General features: G+C 37.4%; 1 protein-coding gene across 1 annotated transcript in view; it reads left to right on the top strand.

The window, feature by feature from the left end:
* Positions 1-25,838, top strand: part of LOC139472992 (general transcription factor 3C polypeptide 5-like) — a 125,297-nt gene that overhangs the window by 22,764 nt on the left and 76,695 nt on the right. Inside the window, exon 4 of the mRNA XM_071255490.1 lies at positions 4,982-5,115. Within this exon, the coding sequence (XP_071111591.1) occupies positions 4,982-5,115 (134 nt within the window). The remainder of the gene's footprint in view (positions 1-4,981; positions 5,116-25,838) is intronic.

The following is a 25,838-nucleotide window of genomic DNA, read 5'->3' as shown; positions in this document are numbered from 1 at the left end:
ACAACAAGTGGACGACTTTTGAGACTTATTGTCACGCTCGTGATATTTCCACTCCTACCTCGGCTTCACTTCAACAGATTGTCGAATACTTACATCACCTGCATCCGACTCGAAAACTTCGGGTGTCCACGGTTACGGAGCTACAATCGCTCATCCGTTCCTACAAATTAGCCGACCAAGGTGCTCGTGTTCGGCCCCCTTTGTGGGACCTAAACGTTATTCTTCAACACCTGGTTTCGGGGGATTACTAACCACTGACGCAGAAGGATTTCGAGACAGTTAAGCTGAAGACCGTTTTTTTGTTAGCTTTGGCCACAGCTGCAAGGGTTAGCGAAATTCATGCTTTGGATGTCACTGACAGACCTGGAAGTGGCAAAGCGTTCCTGGGGCTTCGTTGGGATTTCGTGGCAAAGAACCAACTTCCCGGGCAACAGGACCGGCTAGTTACCATTCCCTCGCTCTCGGCTATTTTGGGATCAAACGACCATGTAGACCTCTCCTTGTGCCCGGTTCGGGTGCTTCGATTATACCTTGATGTGTCTCGCCTCCACAGACGTTCCCGGAAGAGACTTTTCATCCCATTGTCAACTGCGTCAACATCGGAAATTTCTCATACGACGCTATCCTTCTGGCTCCGCGCCATCATTCTGAGAGAGTATACATTTCAGTCACAGATGTACAAGGGCTCCACAAGTTGGGTCCGTTGGTGTTGGCACAACAACTGTCTCGCCCCAGTTCACACAGATAATAAACTGCTATACTTTGTAATCCTTGCGGGTTCCAATTGTAAATACAGAATAAAGCAATACACCTTTTTTTTTTTTTTATGTATTTTTTATGTTCAATTTTTTCTCAGATCGAGTCCCTTTTGGAGGGTGAATTGGCTCATCTGTAGAGACCTATTAGTCTTAATTTAAGAAGTGACAAATCCGTGCGGCCGCTATATACATTCAGTCACAATCGTACAAGGGCTCAACAAGTTTGGTTCGTTGGTGTTGGCACAACAACTGTCTCGCCCCAGAACATAAACTGTTAATACTATGTAATCCTTGTGGGTTACATTTGTATATACAGAATAAACCTTTATTCCGCTCACCTCTGCCTCAGGTATCTGTGATGTAGGGTTTTGGTTCGAAGGTCCATTGCTGTGGGATATTGTCGATCGTTCCTCTTCTCGTTTTGGTTTTGGTTCGCTTCCTCGTGCATATCTCACGGTTGTCGTATCTGCGGTCCACCATCCAACCGTGGGATAAAATGCAAAGTGTGAGATAAGATAAGTTTAAAAATTTGGAAATTTTAGGATAAGTATATAAATATATCTCACATGCGATAGGCCCACCTGACCATCCCCGCATCTCATTACTCTAGCCTAATAAAGCTCTGAAAGAGAATGAATTGGTAGAGGTGCACACGTGGTCAGTTCAAGCAGGCACTGCGTGCACGAGAGGCACGTAACTGACCTAGCTTTTGGACGTAACCATGGAGATGCAGGGGGGCTTGGGTTGCTAGTTTTATTTCAGGAAGCTGGAAACATGATTTAAGCTTTTTCTCACATAGGATCGAAGAAGAAGGGAGAAATGCAAAGTGTGAGATAGGATAAGTATATAAATATACAATTTATACTAAAATTTCCAATTTCATAGTTTTCACACTGTATTAAGATTGTATCTTTAGTTTTCGTAAATCTGCTGGTCAACTAGATAGTGATTTTCACCTGTATTTTAACTGAAGAGGATAAGTCTACTTTTGAACCATAGTTTTAGGTTGGTATTGTGCTCGTCTCACACGACCTATCGAAAATACTACCTCGAAGTGTCTCAAAGAACATAGTTTTCCATGAGTTGAATACTGTCAAGGGAAGATCCTCAAGGCAGAGGTCTCTGTGGAGGGTAATGAAGGGTGTCAAGAGTTGGGACAGAGTTTGGACTGTATTCAATAATTTTATGAGCGCCTCAGTCTACTGCTACAATAGTCATAATAAATAAACTACATTAAATACTGCCAAATAATACTCTCGAAGGAGTAGGAAATTAACAATTTCAAGGATAAATGAGTTTACAGGACAGATTATATAAACATATATGTTAAATGAACATAAAATATGTGCAATAATTATTAGAACTGAAATGTGTGTACTGATCTAATCAATTTTACAAATTTGCAGTTTTACTTTAATTTTGAATGGTGCCTGAGCAATTTTTCACTGGGACAGATTTGCAGTCAATTTTGCATGTGATCCTCTCACAAATGATTGTCCCTCTCATCAAATAGATGATAATGTTGTCAATACGAGCCTCTGTATCTAGGTGGACTCTGAAGTAATGTCACTGATGAGGCATTGTCAGTAGCTAGTGCATTCTTCAACCCAAATAAACTAAAACAGATGCTCCAAAAGCCACTCACAAAAGCCAAATTACAAACAGGCCACACAAGACTAAACAACCACCAACAAAATTAAAGAAACACTCAACGGGCAAATGCACACACTGCAACCAAACAGAAACACCAGAACATGTCCTACCACACTGCAGGCACTGCAAACAATACAGAATGATGCTACAGAGCACACTGGACATCAGCACACACCTATCATTACAAACACTGCCTAGCCTGTTAACAATAGGTAAGCTCATGACGCGGAAGCTGATTACTGTAAGTAGGAAGTGGCATGGTAAATAGATTTTTTGGAATTACCTTTCATGGCTTTATATTTGCTCCACTGTGTTCTAATAGTTTCTTTGACAATTTTTAAGGTATGACAAAGGTTTACCAGTGATTTGCTGCCATGATATTTTGTTTAGTATTATTTCTGAGTTGTTTAACTAAAGGTAATTTAGAACATGCAGTCTCTCTTAGATTGATTGAGAGCCTTTTTTCTTTGTTTTCTAGCCTTTATTATTTCGTTGGTCCACCATGGGACTGGATTGTATGAGTGGTCATTTTTGGAAGCAGGGATACAATTAGTGGCAATTTCATGTAATTTTAACTTATCCTTTATTCTTTATTCAACCTGGAGTGTTTTATTGTACGATAAAAAAAACTTCCACAAATTGTTTAGTTCTTACATGAGATATCAACATTATGTACATCCTCTTTAAGGATGATGATAAAATGTACAAGCTTTAATGATATTTACACAAATTTTACTAATGACGACTCCCTCAATATAACCTGACATGGGGAATGTCGGGCAGTCCATTTAAGGCACAGGTGGGTATTTCCCGCATACCGTATTCGATGTAATAAGCGCCCAGGGCGCTCTCAAAATTAGAAATAGGGGGCTCTTATTAGAATAGTATTTTGGTGAAAAAACACAGAGTTGAAAGTTAAATTGCGCGGTTTATGCTGACAGCCTGAAATGTTTATATACGACAGATATATTTTTCCAGAATTTAATTGCCCATAATTAATGGTGCATATAACACACAAGTGCGTATTATACACGAAAAAATAAGTCTTATGTACATTGATCAATCGGAAGGGGTGCTAACTGGGATTGTTCACTAGCCAATATATTAACAAATATCGCCGTGGGCGCTTGTTAGAGCGGGGCGCTTATTAGAGCGGGGCGCTTATTACGTCGAATACGGTATTCTCACAATCCTCATGTCAATTGCTCTGTAGCATCATTCTGTATATTATGGGTCAGTTGTCTTGGAAACAATGAATGTTCACTGGCCACAAATCAGGTGAAGTAAGCAACATTGTTTGTAGAGAGTCCTTGGATGGGTGACTGTTCGGCAGCTTGGCTCCTGAGAGTTCTGTCCTGCCTCACACTGAAGCACATGTAACACATGTGGTGTTGGTGTTTCTTTGGGCAGGTGACATTGTTTGAAATATACCTCTGTTCACCCAGCAGTAAATGGGTACCCGGTAGAATGAAATGACGAAGTGATTCTTAAAGTTCTAGCACCTCACAGGCAGCTTGTATTTTCCCTGGGGAGATGAGAATGATATTGAGTGCACACTGAGTGAGTGAGGTTTTATGCCGCTTTTAGCAATATTCCAGCAAAATCATGGCGGGGGACACCAGAAATGGGCTTCACACATTGTACCCATGTTGGGAATTGAACCTGGGACTTCGGTGTGATGAGCTAACGCTTTAACCATTAGGCTACCGCACCATTACACTGAACCACTGACTGGGGTAATGATGCGCTTTGAGCCTGATACTCAGCTTGGAAAAAGCACCATGCAATTTGATTATTATTATTATCCCCCGCCACGAAGTGGAAGGGGGATACAGAAATGGGTGCCGTCCGGCCGGCCGTCTGTCCGTCCGTCACATTTTGTTTCCGGAGCAGATCTTGAAAACCGTACGATATTTCTTCACCAAACTTGGCACATAGATAGATCTAGTGGTGAACTGGTGCCTTTTGATAGTTTGGGATATTTAAAGAAGTTATATTTCGAGTTTCCATCCCAACGACTTTGATTTAGACTGAAAATAGTGGTAGTCGTCGTTCCCGGAGCATATCTTGAAAACCGTACCATATTTCTTCGCCAAACTTGGCACATAGATAGATCTAGTGGTGAACTGGTGCCTTTTGATAGTTTGGGAATTTTTAAAAACAATAGTTTTTGAGTTTCCATGGCAACGACTTTGATTTAGACTGAAAATGGCGGTAGTCCTCGTTTCCGGAGCAGATCTTGAAAAACATACTATATTTCTTAATTAAAAGGATCAGTGAACATAGTTCACAAGAGCTAATGCATTGCACACACCCGACATGTCATATTGGCGGGGGATGTGAGTATTTCATGCTTGTTATATATTATTTAACAACCAGGATATGCATATTCTATTTTAATCATGTATTTAAGTATATTCTATGTATAACTACTATTAAAGATTCCTAACATTTATGGTTTTGAGCATTATTAAACATTGCCAAACATAGGTTTCTTTGCCCATGATACAACTCATTTAGAATTTGCATTTCAGATAAGTATCATACCACTTGGTGTTTTGTGTGTATAGGGAGACAAAAGAGGACAATCTACACAATTTTCAAGACATTTGATGAAGACACACCTATTGGTCCTCCAGAGGGTGCAGAATCATTTCTACAGGCAAAATTGAAAAATACCAATCTTCTACAGCTTGTGCAGAGAGTGAGTATGAATAGTTGCGATACCGTGTGTCACTTATATTAACTCACCTAGTAGTATAGGTAATAATGGTTCTGCCGCAACCCCACTGGAGCTGGATTTATATACCTATACTGCTACTACAGGTGGCATTTTTTATGCCAAAATGATTATGAGATTCAATGATAGTCATGAGATTAAGTTAAATTGGCTCTAGCTCACCAATACCTGGGGCCAATCATTGCTTTAGATGAGCCTAAATGCTAAATGGTAATAAAAATATTCTTTATTATTTTTATCAATAAAGCGATATTCAACATTTTTATTAAGTTCTTCGTTCATTTTACTAGGAGACCAGACTATACAACTACACTCTTCTTGTTAATTGATAAGAAACAATTGATAACCGTATTTGGTTGGTTTGACATCACTGATATAATAAAAACCTTGTGGTAATTCTCTCCATTTAATAGCTTTTTCGATCTCCATTATTATATATATTTATGTAAGCATTTGTCTAAATGTGATCAAACGATAGTAAGCAATCTATTTTTAATCTCCAACCAGTTCTTTGGTTTTGGCACGGAATAATTGACGCGCTTGTTGCCTCCCCTGATCTATGAACTTTTTTTTCTCGTCTTCGCTAATACCATTGGTCTTACGAGATTTTGATCGAATCTCCTGCTTCATTGCGTTGTATTTGGTGAGTTTCGACAGCACTAAACGAAACTCATCCTCAGATATCTTACAATCGACAATTGCTGTCGAAATGTGATCCTCAATGCTGTTCACCTTTGCTTCGGCGAGTATCCGAATACTATTGAGTTTTAATGCTTTCTTTTGTAACCTACGAGAAATGAATTTTATCGCTATTCCTGCCAGTCCCGAGACTCCAGCGGCTATTTCCATGCCGAGCACGATAGGCGCGGCGATTATAGTTGATAGTAAACCGACACCAGCTACACCGAGTCCCATGCCAGCTGCTACAAGCGCAGTGTCAACTTCGTCCAGAGCATTCACGGCTCTGCGATACTTTTTATACAATCCAAGTCTCAACTCCCTATCCTTCTCTATTCGATGTTTTATGTCGCTTATTTGATGTAATCGAAATCCATCAACAGTTTCCATCTTTTCAATTGCTTCATCGAGCGCTGGATATAAATTCATAGTGTATATTACGAATATATAATAGTCTTTAATTGGTCTTGCTTAAATGTTTTGAGAGTATACATCAACCTTATCAATTGTATATTATACGGCAAGAATATCTTAGTAAGAGAAATACTACCACTTTTAATAATTTGGACCCCCCTCGAGGGTTGCAACGGGTGATGCTCCGACATGAATAATACTGCAACGTTGACGCTCGTGTTTCTTGAGCCATTTAACGATAGACCTGGTAATATTTCGAAGGCATCTACCGGTACATCTCCGAACAAGACTTCAATAATAAGAGTAGAAATATTAGGTATTGCACTCAAGTTAACTTTAATATCATCGAATTCTGTAACCAAATTTAAACTAACATTTTGTAAGGCCGGACGACTATATAACATATGACCTGGGTTTTCTGGCAGGGGATTGACTAACACACTTTTTCGTTTTGACGGGATATAGGGCGCGAGTACGATACCACTATTTATTATCTTAGTTAAATTATGTCCCTTACCCAGCATCACATAAGGTGGGGTAATGACGATATTCAGTAGCCACTCGATGTTTGCTTCGACCATAGTCCATTTATTCTCACCGTTGAGAATGATATTGTACGAAGTGTTTTTAAGGAGTCTACTAACATCGACATTGCTTAAATCTTCTAGATTACCCGGGAATGTAACTTCTTTCCGCTTGTATACATTATCGTGTAAGTGTAAAGCGTATAACTTACCATTGGTACCGGGTTTACCGAATCCTTCTGTGTCTCCGAGATCGGAAAGCGCAATTGTATTACATTTTCTGAGCGTTCCAGGGCCTGATGCATCAACCATTATTTATAATATGGAGTGTTACACTTAAGTATCCTATATGTACAGGTTGGTGTTTTACATCTAATATAGAAATTTTGAGGTCTGAAATAATACCCCGCTTTAATTTTTTATATTGTAATGATGAGAAAGATTCCGTTCTACCGCTATTATATTTTTCATTTTTCACTGGAATAGATCTGAGCAGAGTTGAAGGACTTTCTAGTTGAATATTATCTGTCGTACTGATTTGATCAAGATGGATGCACAACTCTTTATAGGAAACTAAATCGGGCAATGTATTTCCATCAAATGTTGACCTTAATATTGATAAAAGTCTGCGTGTAAATCCAAGTGTAGCAGATAAGTTCTCTAAAATCCGTACACCTTTTTATCCAGTGTTGATTTTCACTGTCCCATTCGACTCATTTTGTGTGATACTAATTCCATTAGGCTTAAAAATTTCATCATTGAGTGAGCATACACTGTAATACCCATCAGGTATATTAATACCACCTCTTTCATTTAATAACCATATCTTATTATTACCTTTCGCAGCATTTATATCAGTCCACAGCGGGTAATACGTTATATCGCATAGAGCGACTTCGAGTTGTCCATCCGAGTTATCGATAGTATGAAGCAGTTCAATAGACTGACCATTTGTTATTCCCGGGAGTGTAACATACATATTAAATATACAATGATACTATATCATAACTTAAATATGAAATCGAGATACATTACTAATCAATCGATTATAGTAACTGCCTCTGGTGCTGAAATTTCGTTAAATTCCCCGATATCTTTAAAAATTACAGGGTCATGGCAACTAGCGATAAAATGGTGCACGATTGGTTCCACAATCTGATGCAATTTTGGCAGAATCAGTTAAACTTTGCCATATGGTGTGCCACAACGGGATGTGGCGTATCTCTTTATTCCCCAGGGCTTGAATTGAATAAGTCCGTTATAACATTTCACGTGTACTATCAGATTAGATGTATACTTAAAGAAATTACTGCTCCGTTACCGCATGATCGAGCGTGGAATTCCACAAATAATAATCATGATAGGTCCGCGTAGGAGCGTATTTGTCAGGAATTTAATATTTCTATGAGTAAAGATTGGCGTATTAAAGGAGCAAACCATGGCCTAGGTGTTCCTTACACAGGGGAAATATCCGTCAAAGAAGAAAGCGATTATGTATATAAAGTACTTAATAAATTTCCAGTTGATTATCCTAAGTTGTTGCGTACCAGCAAACTTAACTCAAGAATATTTGATTATCATAAAAAACACAAAAATGGTATAAAGGCTGGGAACTTTATAGTAACGATTGGAGAGGGGATATTATGAGTTTTAAGAGTGGTTTAATTAATATTGTTACAAAATTTATACAAATGAACGATACCGCAAACACTTGGAAGGAATTTCTTAATGATAAAACGGAAAATAATCTTACTAACCCAGGATTTGTAAGATTTAATGAATCGATAAGAACTTATGTATGGGCAATTCTCGGTGCACAATCGCAAACACGAACGTCCATTATCGGTTCTGGGACGGCGCTCGATGCGCAAAATCAGTTTGTCGCAAACGTGGAGGACGCCATTAATTCACCAGTTGACATACCATCGTCTATAAAACGTTTTCAAGATGTATTACAGTACGCTCAATCCAAAGTGGACTATGTTTATGCGCCTGGACTATACATGTCTCCGAGTAATATGGAACTTAAGATCGGTCAAGTGATCGGTTATGATAATAAAATTGTTATTGTTACCGATCAACAAAAACCAGGTATAAATTCAGATATTAACGCAAACAATCACGGGTGAAAAGGGAATAGTCAAGTCGCAAACACCAACTATCGCTCAACCATCTACTGACGCGCAACCACAAGTGCCACCTCATATTGCGGCTAAAAATCAACAACATATCGATGAAAAAACAGTGCTTGTATTAGGTGGAGTCGCGATTGGTTTACTCATGATTTTGTTAGTGAACTGATTTGGATAAATAGTTCTTAGCGGATACGTACAACAGCCCTGCAATTGCTACGATCAGTGCCCACAAGTTTTGACTAAGCCAAGTGGTGGTCTTAGCTAATAATTTCAATAGCCAGGAAACAACACTCCCTATTATACCGGGAAGTGCTTTCTCAGCGAGCTTTCCCAGTGCTGAACCTAATGCTTTTAAATGCTTTCTTATCCACTCTTTTATACCATCCGACATAGGCGGTGTACTACCACCTGTACCACCTGTGCCACCGGTTAACGCGAGAGTCAAAGTCGATATAATAAATCCCAACGCGGTTAAAATACTGGCAATTGTTATTCCCTGTTCTCTGAACAATGTTTAAATTTTATCGGCCAGTGTAGTGTAATCTTAGGTTCCGGGTACTTTACCCTTCTACCTTTGGTCACTTACACATATCAACAACTCCTTGGTTCTATGGATGATGTAGCTCTCTCAAAATCACAAGTCAGATGGTTTGCTCCAGTCCTTTTTATTTATGATAGAATTAATCATAAATATACACACATGGTCCTCAGATAAGTTCTTGTTGTTGCCTGAATTACATAAGTACAACACATACCTAGATGATGCGTTGAAGAGCCTTATGGTTTTTCTGATGAACGTTTAACTCTACTTCTTTTCTGACTCGGGATCCCAAAACCACAGTGAACCTTTCCGTTCAGCTGTATGCTCCCGACTCCCCGCACCACTCTCGGACAACTAACAAAATACTATCGATGATAATTTTAGCTCCTCCCTCCAAAATCACATTTGACATCATGAGAAATGAGTCATAATGGTCATTCCCCAATTTCCATAGTAATTAGCTTTACCATAAAGCCCTTCTTGACTAACCACTTTGATTACCTCTTTAGGGTCATTGGTCAACTTGGACATACTCACATAACCAAATCAAATACCCTCGACTACCTCTGCCAGACTGGAAGGCACCGAAAAGATACCCAATCCTGTTATTTAGACATTCCAATCAAGCAGTAGTATTCAGAAATACTTGATCACCACTAATCTAACAATCCCGTTCTATCCATCTGTCTCTCTTCTGACATCTTTATTGCAGGACCGTATTCTACCAATTTCCTCAGACCAACGAAAAGTTATCTCTATCACTCAATAACCCTGGGGGTTATTCCCTCACCCTGTACGGTCACTTCTCTCATATGCATCCATATTTCTACCCAAAAACTTAATTTAGTAAACTACATTTTAAGTAAATATTAAAAACCCCTTTTTCCAAAATACCCTGGTTATAGTAGTGTCATCTTTGAGGACTTGATCGATAGTTTCTCGAATTCGACTGATTTGCGAACGAAGTGCCTTTCTATTACTGGAAGTTGCTTCGAGGCGGGCTGATCTTTCGTCTTCTAAATTACGCAATCTTTCCGCTACGCGGCGTCTACTGAACTCATCGCCCGCCTGTTCAAGTTTTGTTTTCTCATAAGCTATATGCTTGTCGATTTCGGATATCTTGGCCGTATTATTCATGAGTTCTCCCCACATTGTTCGCATTGCCTTGTCAAGACCTCGTAATTCCCTAATACTAAACTCCGAGGATGGTACCTGTAACGTGGAATTATCGTAATAGGTATCCAAGATTTCTCCGAGTCCGTCCAAGGCCACCATGGAGGAAGCTTCCAAATTATCTTTGTTGTTACCGAGTTTATTACGCACAGTCCTAAGAACCTAAGTAGTCTTCGCGGGAAGTTTTCCTCGTCGGTAGTAGTCCACAAAACCTAATTTATCACGAACAGTGTCGATACCGTGTTTAACGGCTATCGTAGACAAGGCTAGGGGCTTACGAGTACGAAAATGCATAAGATCAATACCCGGTTCGCCACGCAGTCGCAATATTCCTTTACTATCTATCTCAAACTTTGAATAGTCACGACCAATAGGACTATCATCTTTAAAGGTATCGTAATAATCATCAACGGCTGGTTTCAAAAGTTCATCATTTACGGTTGGGTTCAAAAGTTCATCGTTAAGATTCATAAAGCTGGTTGAATCAGTATCTTCGATTGGATTCTGGTTAACAAAGTAATCAAAGGTATCTAGATCAAAATCAACCATTTTTATATTAAACATAGGGTACATGTTTTCAATATAACAATGTCTTTGCAATACGGATGCAAGTTAAACCCACAACGTAGACTTCGAGATCCATTAGGGGTCAAAGCAATTCGCCAGTCTGTTACTATAACTAATAACCCTAGTACCATCGATCAGAATCAAACGCCTCTGGTTCGCTTTCGTAATCTCGGCGCACACGATGTGTTAGTTCCGGGAACTGTCCGACTAGCATTTACGATTAGTTTGACTTCTACCGACGTTAACAGGGAGCCCGTTCAGAACATAGGTCGTGCTATCGTTAAGAAAATCGCCATTAAAATTAGCGGTAATGAAGTTTTGAGTATCGACGACAGCGATGTATACTATTATTACATGGATCTCTGGAGAACGGATAAAGAGCGGGAAAACTTACAGTACCAAGGTATTTGTAATCGGAACACATTGAGACTGCGCGTGGGCGCTGATAATGGTGATAGTACCGTCGTAAAAGATAAGGCCGTTGCCGACGCATTAGGTAACCGATTCTATGTTCCCCTAGACTTTGAATTACTAGATTCCCACATGCCCTTTTATCAAGCATCCCTAGGCGATAGGTTAGAATACGAACTCACTTTTAATGACTACGGTAGAGTAATCAGAGCTGCTGAAGATGCTAGCTATTCCATTGACAATATCTCGCTGGAGTGCGATGTGATAACGGATCCCGAATTAGCCACACAAATTCGTAACCATTATACCGGAAGTTTAGCCATTTTGTACGATCGCGTGCTGCAACACCGAAAGATCACGAGGGACAAAAAAGATACGATGTGGAATATCAATCTAAACGTCCCCACGAGGTCGTTGAAGGGTATTTTAATGTCGTACGAGGACCCCTTCGATGCGTTTAAAAGAAATACCGAGAAGTTCTACAATCCCAAGATTACAATAGTAGAATTGACTATCGAGGGCGCTCCTAATCAACTATATAGCCAAGGAATGCTAGCGTATCACCACAACAGATTGCAGAACGAGTGAATGAGGAACAACCACATGTGAGAGAGAAAATACTAAAAGCCAGAGTGACAAAGAATCCTTTGAAAATAGCAGCTGGGAGGAAGGGAGGATTCGCGAGGAAAGCGAAATTAATAAATAATTCAAATATTAATCCGATTAAAACATGGGCACTAGTAGGAGTTGCCGGTATAGCGGCTGTATGGTTCTTTTATAAAACCGGAGAAGAGAAAACGTCACCCCCAATGCAACAACAAGTTCAATTAGAGGTTAGTCCCCATATAATGCTATAAGAAGCATGACTACTCCAGTTACAGACGGTAAAATGTTGGTAAACGCAACGTATCATTCAACGGTGGTCACCGGCTTGGCCAGCTAAAATGATTACTAAAGCCACACCTCCCAAGCTAGATTTTAATGGATTTGATATAGGTATGATGGTTCTGGATATTGGATTGGCTATGGCAAGGAAGGATATGCTCATCAAACAAGGACTTATCCCGGAAGACATAATGAAGTAATTAATTAAACATTTGAATATTTTATGTTCATATACTATGGCAACAATTGCGATGATGGTCGGTGGAGCTATTGTTAATGCTCTAGCTTTTTCGGGGAGTAATTTTTTATTTTCTAGTATGAGGGAATCAAACGCTAAAGAAGTTGAAGAGGAGTGTAAACGACATAACAATGCTTTAGAACAACTCCAAGCAGCCCAGTCACAATATACGCGGCAGAGAATGAAGAGATTACATTTTATGCATGAAGAAATGCGTAAGGAAGGACATTCAATTCAAACGTTTACGGATGTCGAATCTGCCATGCACGAATACTACCTCGTTTATGGGAAAAAACTTGACCCAATACAGAGACCAACAATGAGTCAGTTTTATACACTGTCAGAGGAACAAAAGAACCGTGAGGTAAAATTTATCATGTTGGGATTGACTGCTGTATTGATTTTCAGCTATACCATGACCTAGTTAGGGGAGTCAGAGTGACAGCTAATCTATAAATAGCGTTGGCTGACTGCCTAATCAATAGTGTAGATGTGATTTGCATTTAGACAAATGATATGATAAATGTATAAACCATGAATCATTGCAGATGCACACTCATGGGGAAAAAAATCTATGTAACCGACGCTGTGTTGAAATTTACTGCGGTATACACAATTATTACATCAGGCGCGGAAACATAAATTATACGTGTTCTGTGTGCGGGATAGGGGTCAAAGGTCGTTATTGTTTATGTAAGAAACACGGTGCTGATAGGGTCAGGAACCAGATTATTTATGCTAGGAAGAGAGATTACATCAATGAGAGGAATATGTTGGGGAGAATACGTATTTAGATATATGAAAAACAACCAATTAGACATTTGTCTCATTTTGCATATACCATTCAACCACAATGGTTTTTGTCAGAGAGTTGAAGGCTATGGCAAAGCATCGTGGTCTACATGGATATTCTCGAATGAAAAAAGCTGAATTGATTACCTTACTCGGTTTGGAATACAACAAACCCCAGACTGTTAGAGAACTCAAAGCTCAAGCGAGAAACAGTGGGCTGAGAGGTTATTCTTGAATGAGAAAAGCTGAATTGATCGCTTTACTAGATAATAATCAACCTAATGATGTTGATAATGATGTTGAGAATAATCAACAAGAATTAATATTTGTACCCACATCCGCCGGCGTTGGTAAATATCTAAGAGGTTGGAAGATGGATATTAATTCCAACATGGATGTTAACGATATTAAGCCCATCATATCGAGTAAAATTAACGAGGAGTTAGATGATTTACATAGTATAAAATACCAGCTGACGATAAAATGTTATTGAGTAAAAGTAACAAAGACGATAGCACCGAATATACCGAACCATATTTCCGTAGCAATCAAGAAGTTATAACCGAATCCGATACTATAAACGCATCATTAGATACATCAATTCACAGGATACAGGAAACTTTAGAACGCTGGACTAATAGAGGTTCAGGTTTGGGTGTGGATAAAATCGATACTTTATATTTAGATATAGCAAATTATATGCCCTTCAAAGGTGGATCTCATATAGATTTACCCCCGTATTATAAGAAGAAAAAAGCCATAATTAATGTAAAAATTAAATAGGATGACTGTTTAAGAATGATGATAAGATCTGCATTGTTCCCCGTAGATTCTAAAATTGCCAAAAGACCTTTTAGCTATCCCCAAAACGATGGACTCAACTTCAATGGTATAGACGAACCTACACCAATATCACAAATTGATAAGGTGGAAAAGCAAAATAATTTAGCTGTAAATGTTTTCGGACATTCTAAAGGAATTGTTGTACACAGGATAAGCTCCGCTCCGGAACATATCCCCAGAATCAATTCATTTCTGATCGAAAAAGATGGAAAATATCATTATACGTGGATAAAGAGTTTAAACAGGCTATTATACGATCAAACAAAACATGCTAGAAAGAAATATTTCTGTGAAAGATGCCTTCATGGGTACAGCAGACAAGATCTATTAGAAGAGCATAAAGAAGACTGCAGAGGTGTTGGACAGACCGCTATCAGGATCAATATGCCTAAAGAGGGGAAAAATATATTAAAATTTGAACATTATTGTAATCAAATGCCAGTATCGTACGTAATTTACGCTGACTTCGAAGCTCTTATCAAACCCATAGAAAATGCCAACCGTAGCAATCAAGATAATCAAGATAGTTTTACGTACAAAACTCAAGAACATATTCCTTGTGGGTTTGGATATATAGTTGTAAGGTGTGATGGAAAAACAAACACTCACGTGATTTACAGAGGTCCCGATGCAGTGGGAAAGTTCCTAGAATATCTACAAAATGAAGAGAGAATAATCAGGGAAAAATTATCGTGTAAGAAACCCATGTGTATGACGAGGGATGATTGGAGGGCCCAGTCAACGAGTTGTCATGTTTGTAATAAACCCCTGGATGGGGATTCCGTAAGAGATCATTGTAATAAATAAGTGGAAGGATACTATCCGAGTAAACCCGACACGCACATATTATATCTCGACGCTAACAATTTGTACGGATGGGCTATGAGTCAACATTTACCCATGGGTGGTTTTGAGTGGGTCGAAGATGTCAATGTGAATGATATCCATAATAATGATGCGAATAAAGGGTACATACTAGAAGTTGACTTGGAATATCCAAGTTCGTTACATTAAGACCATAACAGTTATCCGCTAGCTCCCAAAAGATTAATTGTTAATAAAGATTGGATGTCGGAATATCAACGCTCCTTGATGAGTAATAGTAGGTGCTAACGTAGAAAAACTCGTACCAAATTTGATGGATAAGACAAAATATATAGTTCACTACAGAAATCTCCAGTTATATCTATCGTTAGGTATGACACTAAGAAAATACACAGAGTTCTAAAGTTTGATCAAAGTCCTTGGATGGAGCCCTATATAAGGTTGAACACAGATTTAAGAAAGATAGCTACCAGCGATTTCAAAAAGAATCTGTATAAGCTCATGAATAACTCAGTATTTGGTAAAACTATGGAGAATCTAAGGAAGCGTGTTGATGTTAAATTAGTCAGATCTAATGAGGAAGAAAGACTCAGGAAACTTATAGCCAGTCCGGCTTTTAACAGAAGCAAGATATTCGATAACGACTGAGCCGCGTTGCATATGCAGAAGAGTAATATAAAATTCAACAGACCGGTGTACGTCGGTATGAGTATTCTCGGCTTGTCAAAACACTTAATGTATGACTTTTATTACAACGAACTTAAGAAGCAATACGGCGATAGATGCGAGGTGTTATATACCGACACAGATTCTTTGTTGATGGAAATACAAACCGAGGATGTGTATAAAAGATATGGCAGAAAAAATAGATATGTACGACACGAGCGATTACCCTAAAGATAATCCACTGCCCAGCGTAGTAAATAAAAAGGTATTAGGTAAGATGAAGGATGAATGTGCTGGGACTCCTATGGCGGAGTATGTAGGATTAAGACCTAAGATGTATTCTATAAAGAAGTCAGATAATGGAGAGATAAGAAAAGCTAAGGGCGTTAAGAAGTATGTGGTTAAAAAGCATATCAAACACGAACAGTATAAAGAATCATTATTCAACGGTAGATCGTTCAAACACAAGATGAACTCTTTAAGAAGTTACAATCATAGGATATATGGATTAAGAATGAACAAGACATCATTATCCCCCTGAGATACAAAGAGATGGATTGATAATGATGGTGTAACTACCTATGCTTATGGTTATGGCGGTAATACCGTACCGTCGGGAACTATGAACAACTCTTCTTGTACAAATGCCCTACCCAGTCCATCTTGAAGATAATAAAGAATAGGCTCTCCTTTCGTAACCAATCGTCTAATGTAATATGTCTTAAGAGACCAAATGGGATCTGTTGCGCGACGTAGGCCTCCTTCGAGTTCACCGGGCTGGTATAAATATCTTACCCTTACTCTATCCAGAATTTTTCGTTTTTGCCTCTCATCGGTGCTGAAGATTCGGAAGTCGCGGATTTCATTTTAATAGCATCGGATGGTTTCTTACCAATTAATCTTGTTACTTCATTATTCAGCGCTGATACAACGGCTGATAATCGTGTCACCCATTCGGTTGATCTCAATCGCTCGGATTTCATTTCGATCCCATACTGATAGCCAAACAAACGTTCCGCTAATGTCCTGTTAAATCTTTCGACGATAGCTTGACTGCGGTGGGCCTCTCTTTCACCACGCCTGATTTCGACATCGTGCTTTGTTAACAGTTTAGTTACCGATCCCATAAACTCGCGACCGGGATCTACTTGAAATCGCTCAGGCCATTTTAGCGGTCCGCGTTTATATATGCGACTCAGTGCATTAGCTACTTCTGTTGAATCTTTCGAGGTTAATGGCTCTGCGTCTTTGTATCGACTAGCCACATCCACTACTGTTCAAGCGTATTTATACGTTTTGCGTTTTACCTTATCGTGGGGAAGAAACAAGAGGTCAGCCTGATGAACTTCATTCGTTGTAAAAATATCAAACTTCTTCCTCGGTATATAACGCGGTGCCGGTAAATATATTTGCCACATCGCTTGTTTCTTTAACCAATCCTTGGCTACATCTTTAGATACCTTAGCCGCGGTGGCAATTTTTTTTATTGCTCCTACACCTTTCCAATATCCTCGTGGGCTATAGTAAATTTTATCCATTATTAATTAATATTGATATTTCTTTTAAAACGACTTTTGTTGAATCACATCATCATTTTTGTACTAATAAAAGCATTGATTGACTCCAGGTGGTGGTGAGCTAGAGCCAATTTAACTTAATCTCATGACTATCATTGAATCTCATGATCATTTTGGCATAAAAAATGCCACCTGTAGCAGCAGTATAGGTATATAAATCCAGCTCTAGTGGAGTTGCGGCAGAACCATCATTACCTATACTACTCACCTCACTAAAAGTCAAGTGAGCTTATGTCATTTTCTGTTTGTCTGGCATCCATTGTGCATCGTCCTCAGACATCATTGGATAAATGAAGCTGAAACTTTGCATGCTTGTTCCCACTAAACATGACACCCCAATTTGTTCAAAAGGTTTATATCCAAATTACGATTATGCTACATTTTAACTGTCATCACACTATAATTTTGTTAGAGTTTTTAACAGAACTCTTCACAGTCAGCTTGTGAAGATAATAGTTTTCCTCTACTATTGCTTTGCGCATGCGCATGGCGGAAAACCCACTTCTTTCCTATCTGTGCTACAGTCAACTTCTCAAAACATTTTCTAAGTATATCTGGCACACTTGTGGTAATTGTTCAAGTGAAAGTAAATCTTTAGTGTTTCGATTAACATCATAGATGCTCAGGAATTTGTTATATGGTTGATTTAGATCAGGGCTCGAAACATTTCTCAAATTGAACTTATCCTGCAGCGCAAGTAGATGTTATTTTGTACTTGTCCTGCAATATTTTGACTTACCCTATTAAATTTTATAAAATTTTATGCCCTCAGTTAATATTACCATTTTTCTGTAATTAAACTTTATAACCTAAAAAATTCGCAATTGAAATATATTCAGTGATTGTGCTAACTGAAGTTAATTCCTAACTAAGTTACTTGTTCATGTTCACAGCATGAACAATTTTCCTACATTTCCCTTGAAATGTTAATGCTTGATTATCCCTAGGTAATTTTGGCGCTGTCTAGACTCATTGAATACAGAGATAATCAAGTGGTGTCGATAACGTCATTATGGGATATCATTTTTACAGTTGGATTTGGGGAATTGAGGTTTGTTTACATTGATACTTAGACACAACAAATTAAGTCATAGTTACATGGCATTTAAATAAAACACTGTTAAACTATTGAAGGTTTTGGTTTATGTGACAATATATTCATGGTTTAATATTTAGAACATTTCAATGCTATTTTATTTTAATACTTTATGTATTAATGTATATTTAATGAATAACTACCTTTTTTCAAACAATTGCTTTAGTTTTAAACATTAAGCATTATTACAAAACTCATGTTCATATTTAATGCCCATCAGTACACAGGTTATAGTTACGGTTGCTAAAACTTTAAGTTTTTTATATGTTGGTGAACGACATTTACGGATATATAATAACTGTTTTGAGTATTTTCATTATATGCAGTGAAAGCATGTGATTTATAGAGAAAATGTATGGTTCAACTTCACATGTGAATGTAATGTATGCATGCATTGTGGCAACATGGTCATGATAGTAGAAGATATTTTGAGTAAGGTGAGCTGACAAAAATTCAAACTTGTAACTTAATGCTTCACCATATTTCTTCAAGTTATTATAATGATTTCTTTTGCAATAATTTGGGAAACACTAAATACATTTCAGTTACATCAAGTTACTTCAATTTGGCAAAGGGATACAATTGTTGTTTTGTGTAAGTTTATAATAATATAAATATTCACAAAAAATAAGTACCCAGGAATTAGAGTGTTTCATTATTTGATAAGAAGAAATGAAAATTAACAATGCAATATATAATATGATGCAATATTAGGATTGGGATGTTTTGCATATCAGAAAAAATAATACCAAATAAAATGCAATTTAGGTATAGTATGAGGTAAGGTGCCCCATAATATCTAAATGTGCAACATATACTGGGGGAACATTTTATTTTATCAGAATATAACACTTTCTCTACTATTATATTGTGATGGCCATCATGAAGATTTAATAAATATTAATGTATCTTTATTGTAAAATGTATAGGTTATGACAGCTTGTAAATAATTAGAAAGCAAGAAATATTTCCTAAATATTTAACTGTTGTATTTTGATGGTTATATGACAGTGCACAAATTGTATCATAATTGTCCTGTAAACTGTAATTAGTTTTGCAGGTTTGTACCAGTATATTTTTGCCAACCTCGTTTTCACGTACAGTAGAACATGGATATGAGTTTGTTATATAAGTTGTTCGTTAACGTCCGCCATCTTGGCTAAAACCATGGACCTATATAACCAAGTATATGTACAAATCAGTGCTAAAACAAAACACAGTACACATATACGTTTATATAGTTTCCTCCCACATCTACCGGTGATTCAGTTAAAAAGTACCAAATGATACAACTTAAAAAAATTAAATGCAATGGTCAGAAGAAATTGTATCTGAAATTATTATTTTATCACATTGATATATTCCAAAATCACCGAAATTAATGTAAATATTATTGAATGAAATTTGTTTGTTTTTACGAACTAGATTAGTCCAATTACATGGACAGGTAAGATTAACATAATGCAAGTTTAACAAGGTTGAATCGTCACCAGTGATTGTGTTGATTTGCCGCGATTGTGTTGATTCGCGCCAATTGTCAGTGACACTTGACACTGAGTGAGATTTCTCAGTGCGCTTTACATGTCACTAATAAGTGGTAGATCGGCTTGTCGGTAAACAGACATCAGTTCCCAATATCTGTTAGTTCGTAGCATACTGTTATTCGTAAAATCAAATGTCAATGCCATCATGTTACACATATTGTTTAGGATATGTCAGTAGCTCATAATGTGCCCATCTAGTTTACCTTTTCAAGAATTCATCGTTCTAAGCATATTTAGACAAATTAACCTACAGATATAGATTAATCACACCTTCATTCTTCAACAAACAGATCACAATCGCTTGGCAGCTTGATACTTATCCATATTTGTGTAAATTTGTTATCAGGGCTTAGATACGTATTTTGCTGACGCACATAATTTTAACTTTGTGACAGTCAGCTTAGGTGGCAATGAAGTTGCTGATTTTGGCTAAAGCTTAGCATTTGGCATTATAAAGTTTATTTCATCTGATGAATTACATACAGAAGCATCTAGAATCGTATTTAATGCTTTGTCAAGACGTGTATTAAAGTTGCTGTTAATTCTGACATCGGGAACTATGTTATCTTCGCTGATATATTCATACACAGCATTTAGCATTTCAGTTTATGAACGTGTTTTTCATAACTATGACATCCAGTGCTACTGTCAAAGCATATCAGTGGCCATTTCGTGTTATTAAACGTCTAATGTATCAGATTAATTCCAATTTCCTCCTAACAATTGTAATCTTCCTCTTTGAATTGTCCATTGCAATTTCCAGGCGATGTTGGTATTACGTCCTCTTGGAAGGCAGCAAGGCCCTAGCAGGACATAGCAGGACATAATCGATTATCTTGAGATTTTGGAAAGCAATTAGCATGAATTAATTGATTGGTATAGCAGAGACCATATAATAGAGGGACGGCCCTCACCAACAGTTTATCATAAACCATCAGCGCTAGGGTCTGGCATGTAACTGATACACCCCGACCCCCTGCTGTTAACCTCCCTGTACCGCTGCAGATGCGCAATAGATGCGCAGACATTCATGACTGACCATTCTGGTAACCACGTAAACAATATGACATAATATCCGGGGTAAGAGTTAATTCCCTTAGCCGAGATTTCTCCGACTACGACCAGCGACAATCCAATAAAAGGACGTCTCTTAGCGGATTACAAAGATTTTTTTATGATATCTCTTGTTAGCACATGTCAGTTGGCTGCAAATTGTTTGCTGAACATGTGTGTCTTCCGGGACATTTATTTCAATTTACATTCGCCACAGCCATGGACGACTTCATTCACTGGGACTATTTTGACTTGGACCTAGATATGCCACTTGAAGAATTCCCACTCTACGACCTGGGGTTGGTTTCGGATGACTCTTGGTCTAAATAGAATGACAGTGATGTTACCGCTACCAAGCCCTTGGTAAATACCTCCCCAAATGTTTCACTCAAAGTAAAAGATAGGAAATGTGAAGGAAAAGCCGTTCCGATATCAAAAGTATTTTATAATGTATTCTATTTGTTTTAAAAATCAGTTAATATATCTCATTTTATGCTGCTATTGTTATAAATAAACAAATATACCAAATCTACTACGAACGCCACAGAAAACTATGATCTGGTAAAGTGCACAAGAACTCACGAAGTGTAAATAAAACTCATCCAGAAGCAAGAAAGACACTTGTAACATATCACCATATTCCCGATGTTCACAAAATATATCTCCAGATTAACTTCATATCTTATAATAAGTCCAGACTAGATTTACATGCAAAAATGCATGATCACCAACTGGTGTAAATGCTTTACTATTAGCAGAAAAAAATGACGCCATATGAATGTTTTTATTTCATGTAAATTCGCTACTGTTTTGTAATGCTATTAGTTCCAATGAATTGAAAATAGACATTAAACTACGAGCGTTGTTCAATGAAGTTTCGATGCGTCCGACAATGTGCTTCGAAGGAATCACACGTTATTGGTTAATGCCAGTTTGGGGCTAGCAGTGATAATGGGGTTTGCCGGAGCGAGATAAGTTTTTTTCAACGGGAGGCTACTGTTAAACTCCAAAGCAAAGAGGACGATTGTAATTTTACAATTGTTATTTAATATTAACTGATTAGTTTGATATTTCAGCATACAAATAATTAGGTATTTCAGGTAACAATATAGCTTCAACGAGCATGGTACCAGATATATACTAGTATATCGTAAACTGTAGTAACGTTTGTAGTTTCAAAATTGTTTCATCATAGTTTTCTATTTATATCTGATCAATGAAAAACAAACTTTAAACTCTAATCTTGAACGAGGCATGCAACTATTACTATTAAAACAAAACAAAACATCACAAATTCTGACATATGTAAATGTATTTTTCATAGAAAAGGACAATAGACCCTCTATTTATTTTACTGAATGACACCTACGACCTTGTTGTCTCGAACTTCTCTCCCGACGACTGCCGATATAATCCTTCTTTCATGGCATTTACAAAGCAAATGATAATTTTATGATACAAATATTTCATGTAACGGATTTTTATATTTGTATGATGTTTTCATTTTTGTGTAAATACACAAAGTAAGTAGTACCTTCATCATATTTACATTATTATGATTGGGTTTAGGCCCATATCATATAGCTCATAATCAATATTTACACAGCATAAAATAAATAATTGATTAAATGTAGTCATGATTAATACAGACAAAATCTACAGAAGATAACAAATAAGTGGTATTGTAGTATGTACAGTCAAGTCTCGTTAATCCGACACTCGTTAATCCGACACTCGGCTTTATCCGACACAAATGATAGGAACCGATTGATTCAGTGCTATTTAGTCTGGTTAATCCGACATTCTCGCACTCCGACTCCGACACACGTAATTTGCAACGAATTACCGAAATCACTCATTAATCAGTCTCGTTAATCTGACACAGTGGTCAGCGTACTCCGTGGTCATCTGACCGCGAGTACACAACCCCGTGTTTTGACACGCACTGGCTGCAGAGATTAACTTAACAATTAACAGGAAAAGCTATTCAAACCAGTATGTACAAAGCTATACAAATGTAGTGTACAAATTGAAGCCAGATAAATGTGCATGAAGCCAGTTTAATATACGAACAGGTATATAACATGGTCGACTCACCATGGTCGACTGGTATGTAAACAAGAAAGCATGGATGACTTCATTAATATTCAAAGCCTGGCTACTGATCTTGGATCGGCAAATGCGATTGGAGCAACGCCACGTGGTATTGCTGTTGGACAACGCCCCATCTGATGCTACTGTCGACATAACTAATGTGAAATGTCACTTTTTGCCACCAAACACCACATGGCACATTCAGCCACTAGATGCCGGGATCATAAAGAATTTCAAGCTTTATTATAAGAAACAGCAAATGAAATTACACCTCGACAATGTTGATGCTGAAGAACCACAAGCCCTAGACGTCAAGCGAGCAGGGGACTTTGAGAAATGTGCCTTCAAAATGTTAGAAACAGAAAACACTAACAGACTATTTTAAGTAGATGAAGCAAGTTGTTAAGACAGTAGCACTTGCCTTTACACGAGGAAATGTGTGTCGTTGATCATGTGATAAATTCAGTGAGTAATGTCTCTATTGTTATGTATAAATGGGAAAATTATTATTATTTTTGCACAGTCATTAATTATAAATTAAGGAATGAATGAATAAACATCATAACAATATTAATATTTCGTTTTTATTACAAGGTACACATGGTTATTATCAATCGTGAAGACGTCCGATTTTCGATCACAAATCACTTAATTTCGTTAATCCGACATACTCGTTAATCCGACACAATCATGTGCAACCAACGATGTCGGATTAACGAGACTTGACTGTAGTATGTAGTATAAGGGCAATATGTGATAGAAGCCTAACTGAAACAAAGTTAAACTTACGAAGAAATGGCGCAATCAATGGTAAAAAAAATATGCGTCTTACAAAAACAATTCTAATATCATACAATATAAGTCACTTTGTAGAATTTTCAAACTATATATGTTGTTGATAATCACAGACAAAATGCATGTTATGTCGTCTGCTATATGGTAATTTAACTTAAAATATGTTACGTAAACTATGGCCTTGTGCCAAAAATCATACAAAAACACCTACCGATCGTACCTTAATAACTTTGGTACCAAGCCAAAGGGGAAATCGTGATGAATGTAAAACTTTTTAATTCAGGACCGATAATAGGAACACATTCGTCTGAAAGCATGCGAAAATTAAGAGTTGGGGTGTAATTATTTCGGGAAAATTCAGATTTAGTCCCATTTCTGGAGTCAAAATCTGAAATTTCGCATCCGCCCTAAATTTGTTACTGGCACCAAGCCAATTTTTAACATATCTCCTTTTTATACACCTTGGTAACCAAGGACTTCATTGCGAATTAGAGGCCATTGTTCAAAATCTGCACTTTTGCCGATTTTACACGTGCGCCATTTTGTTCTCTAGAACAAAGACAAAGCGTTATCACAGTCATCAAATACAGTGACAACAACATGCTTAAGGGCACCAACAAATCTCAGTTGTAATGTTAACAATGTTAAGAAATACATGAGTGTAAATATGTATTGTGAAATATATCTTTTCCATGGGAAAAAAAGGCCACAACGATGACTGCAGTGAACGCATTTCTGCTCGTTTCCGGACAGGCTGCGCAGTACAAGCTGTAGCACTGATGGTTTCGCACATAGGCTAGAGGGCCGTCCCTCTATTATATGGTCCCTGGGTATAGATACTCATTTTTGTACGAAATTGCCTCCTGACATGGTTCGCCTTCCTCTTTATTTCAGTGATCTTATGTTGTAACAGTAGATCCCTCCAAGGAATAAGGATGTAACAGGACATAATTTGATTGGTCAAAAACAGACATGTGACCATCTTCTCACTCTTATAAATATGATGAGATCCATACTGGGTCATTATGACTTTGGCAGTCGATAGGTCAGTTTCAATCCAAGGGCAGATAATTCAGCCCCTAAACTTCCCCTTGTCCTTACATGTATAATCATTACCAAATCTATCAATAGACTGCATTTTTTTAAAACAGAAACAAATTGCTAAGTTACTGTAAACTATGTGATGTGATGTGATGTATGAAGTAAACTACCATCTTAGTAAATATGTTAAAAGTATTTGGTTGCATGAAAAGTGGAATGAAAATACTTTTCCAGGCGACGCTTACTCTTTCAGCCCACAGCCTAAAAGATGGAAGGAAGGTTTGCACATATTATTCATACAAAGCTTTGAAAACAGACATATTTCCCAGTATTTTCTCATGTTACTGACCGGAAAGCCACTGTTATCGGAGTGATGACAGGCATTATTTAAACTTCTTTTTCTGATTACATAAACATTGAAAATTAAAAAGAAATAGGTAAGTGGACACCGGGATTAACCTGGAAATTATTACCTGTGAGAAAAAATCTCCCCTGGTCCAAAAGCAATGAGATTTTTTGGCATGTGATGAGATTTTGCTTATTTTAAGAGACATTTCATCTTCATACAGTGGAAACTGTATTTAAATTTTGGTATTTTTGACTCAAATTATAATGTGACTAGATTATGTAGATATATCCTTGGATATGGTTTTTTCAAACATTAATTATTCCACTTATTCCATATTTAAAATATTAAGCATTAGTATCAACAAAAAAATGCATGAGTATTTATATTTTTGTTCATTGTCTACTTTAGAAGGAATTATTCTTAAAGACAATTATCTAATTTCTAGG

This window comes from Haliotis cracherodii, unplaced genomic scaffold (assembly GCF_022045235.1).
Source record: "Haliotis cracherodii isolate W230 unplaced genomic scaffold, xgHalCrac1.p SCAF_26, whole genome shotgun sequence".
Lineage (NCBI taxonomy): Eukaryota > Metazoa > Mollusca > Gastropoda > Lepetellida > Haliotidae > Haliotis > Haliotis cracherodii.
This window is presented reverse-complemented; position numbering and strand designations above follow the sequence as displayed.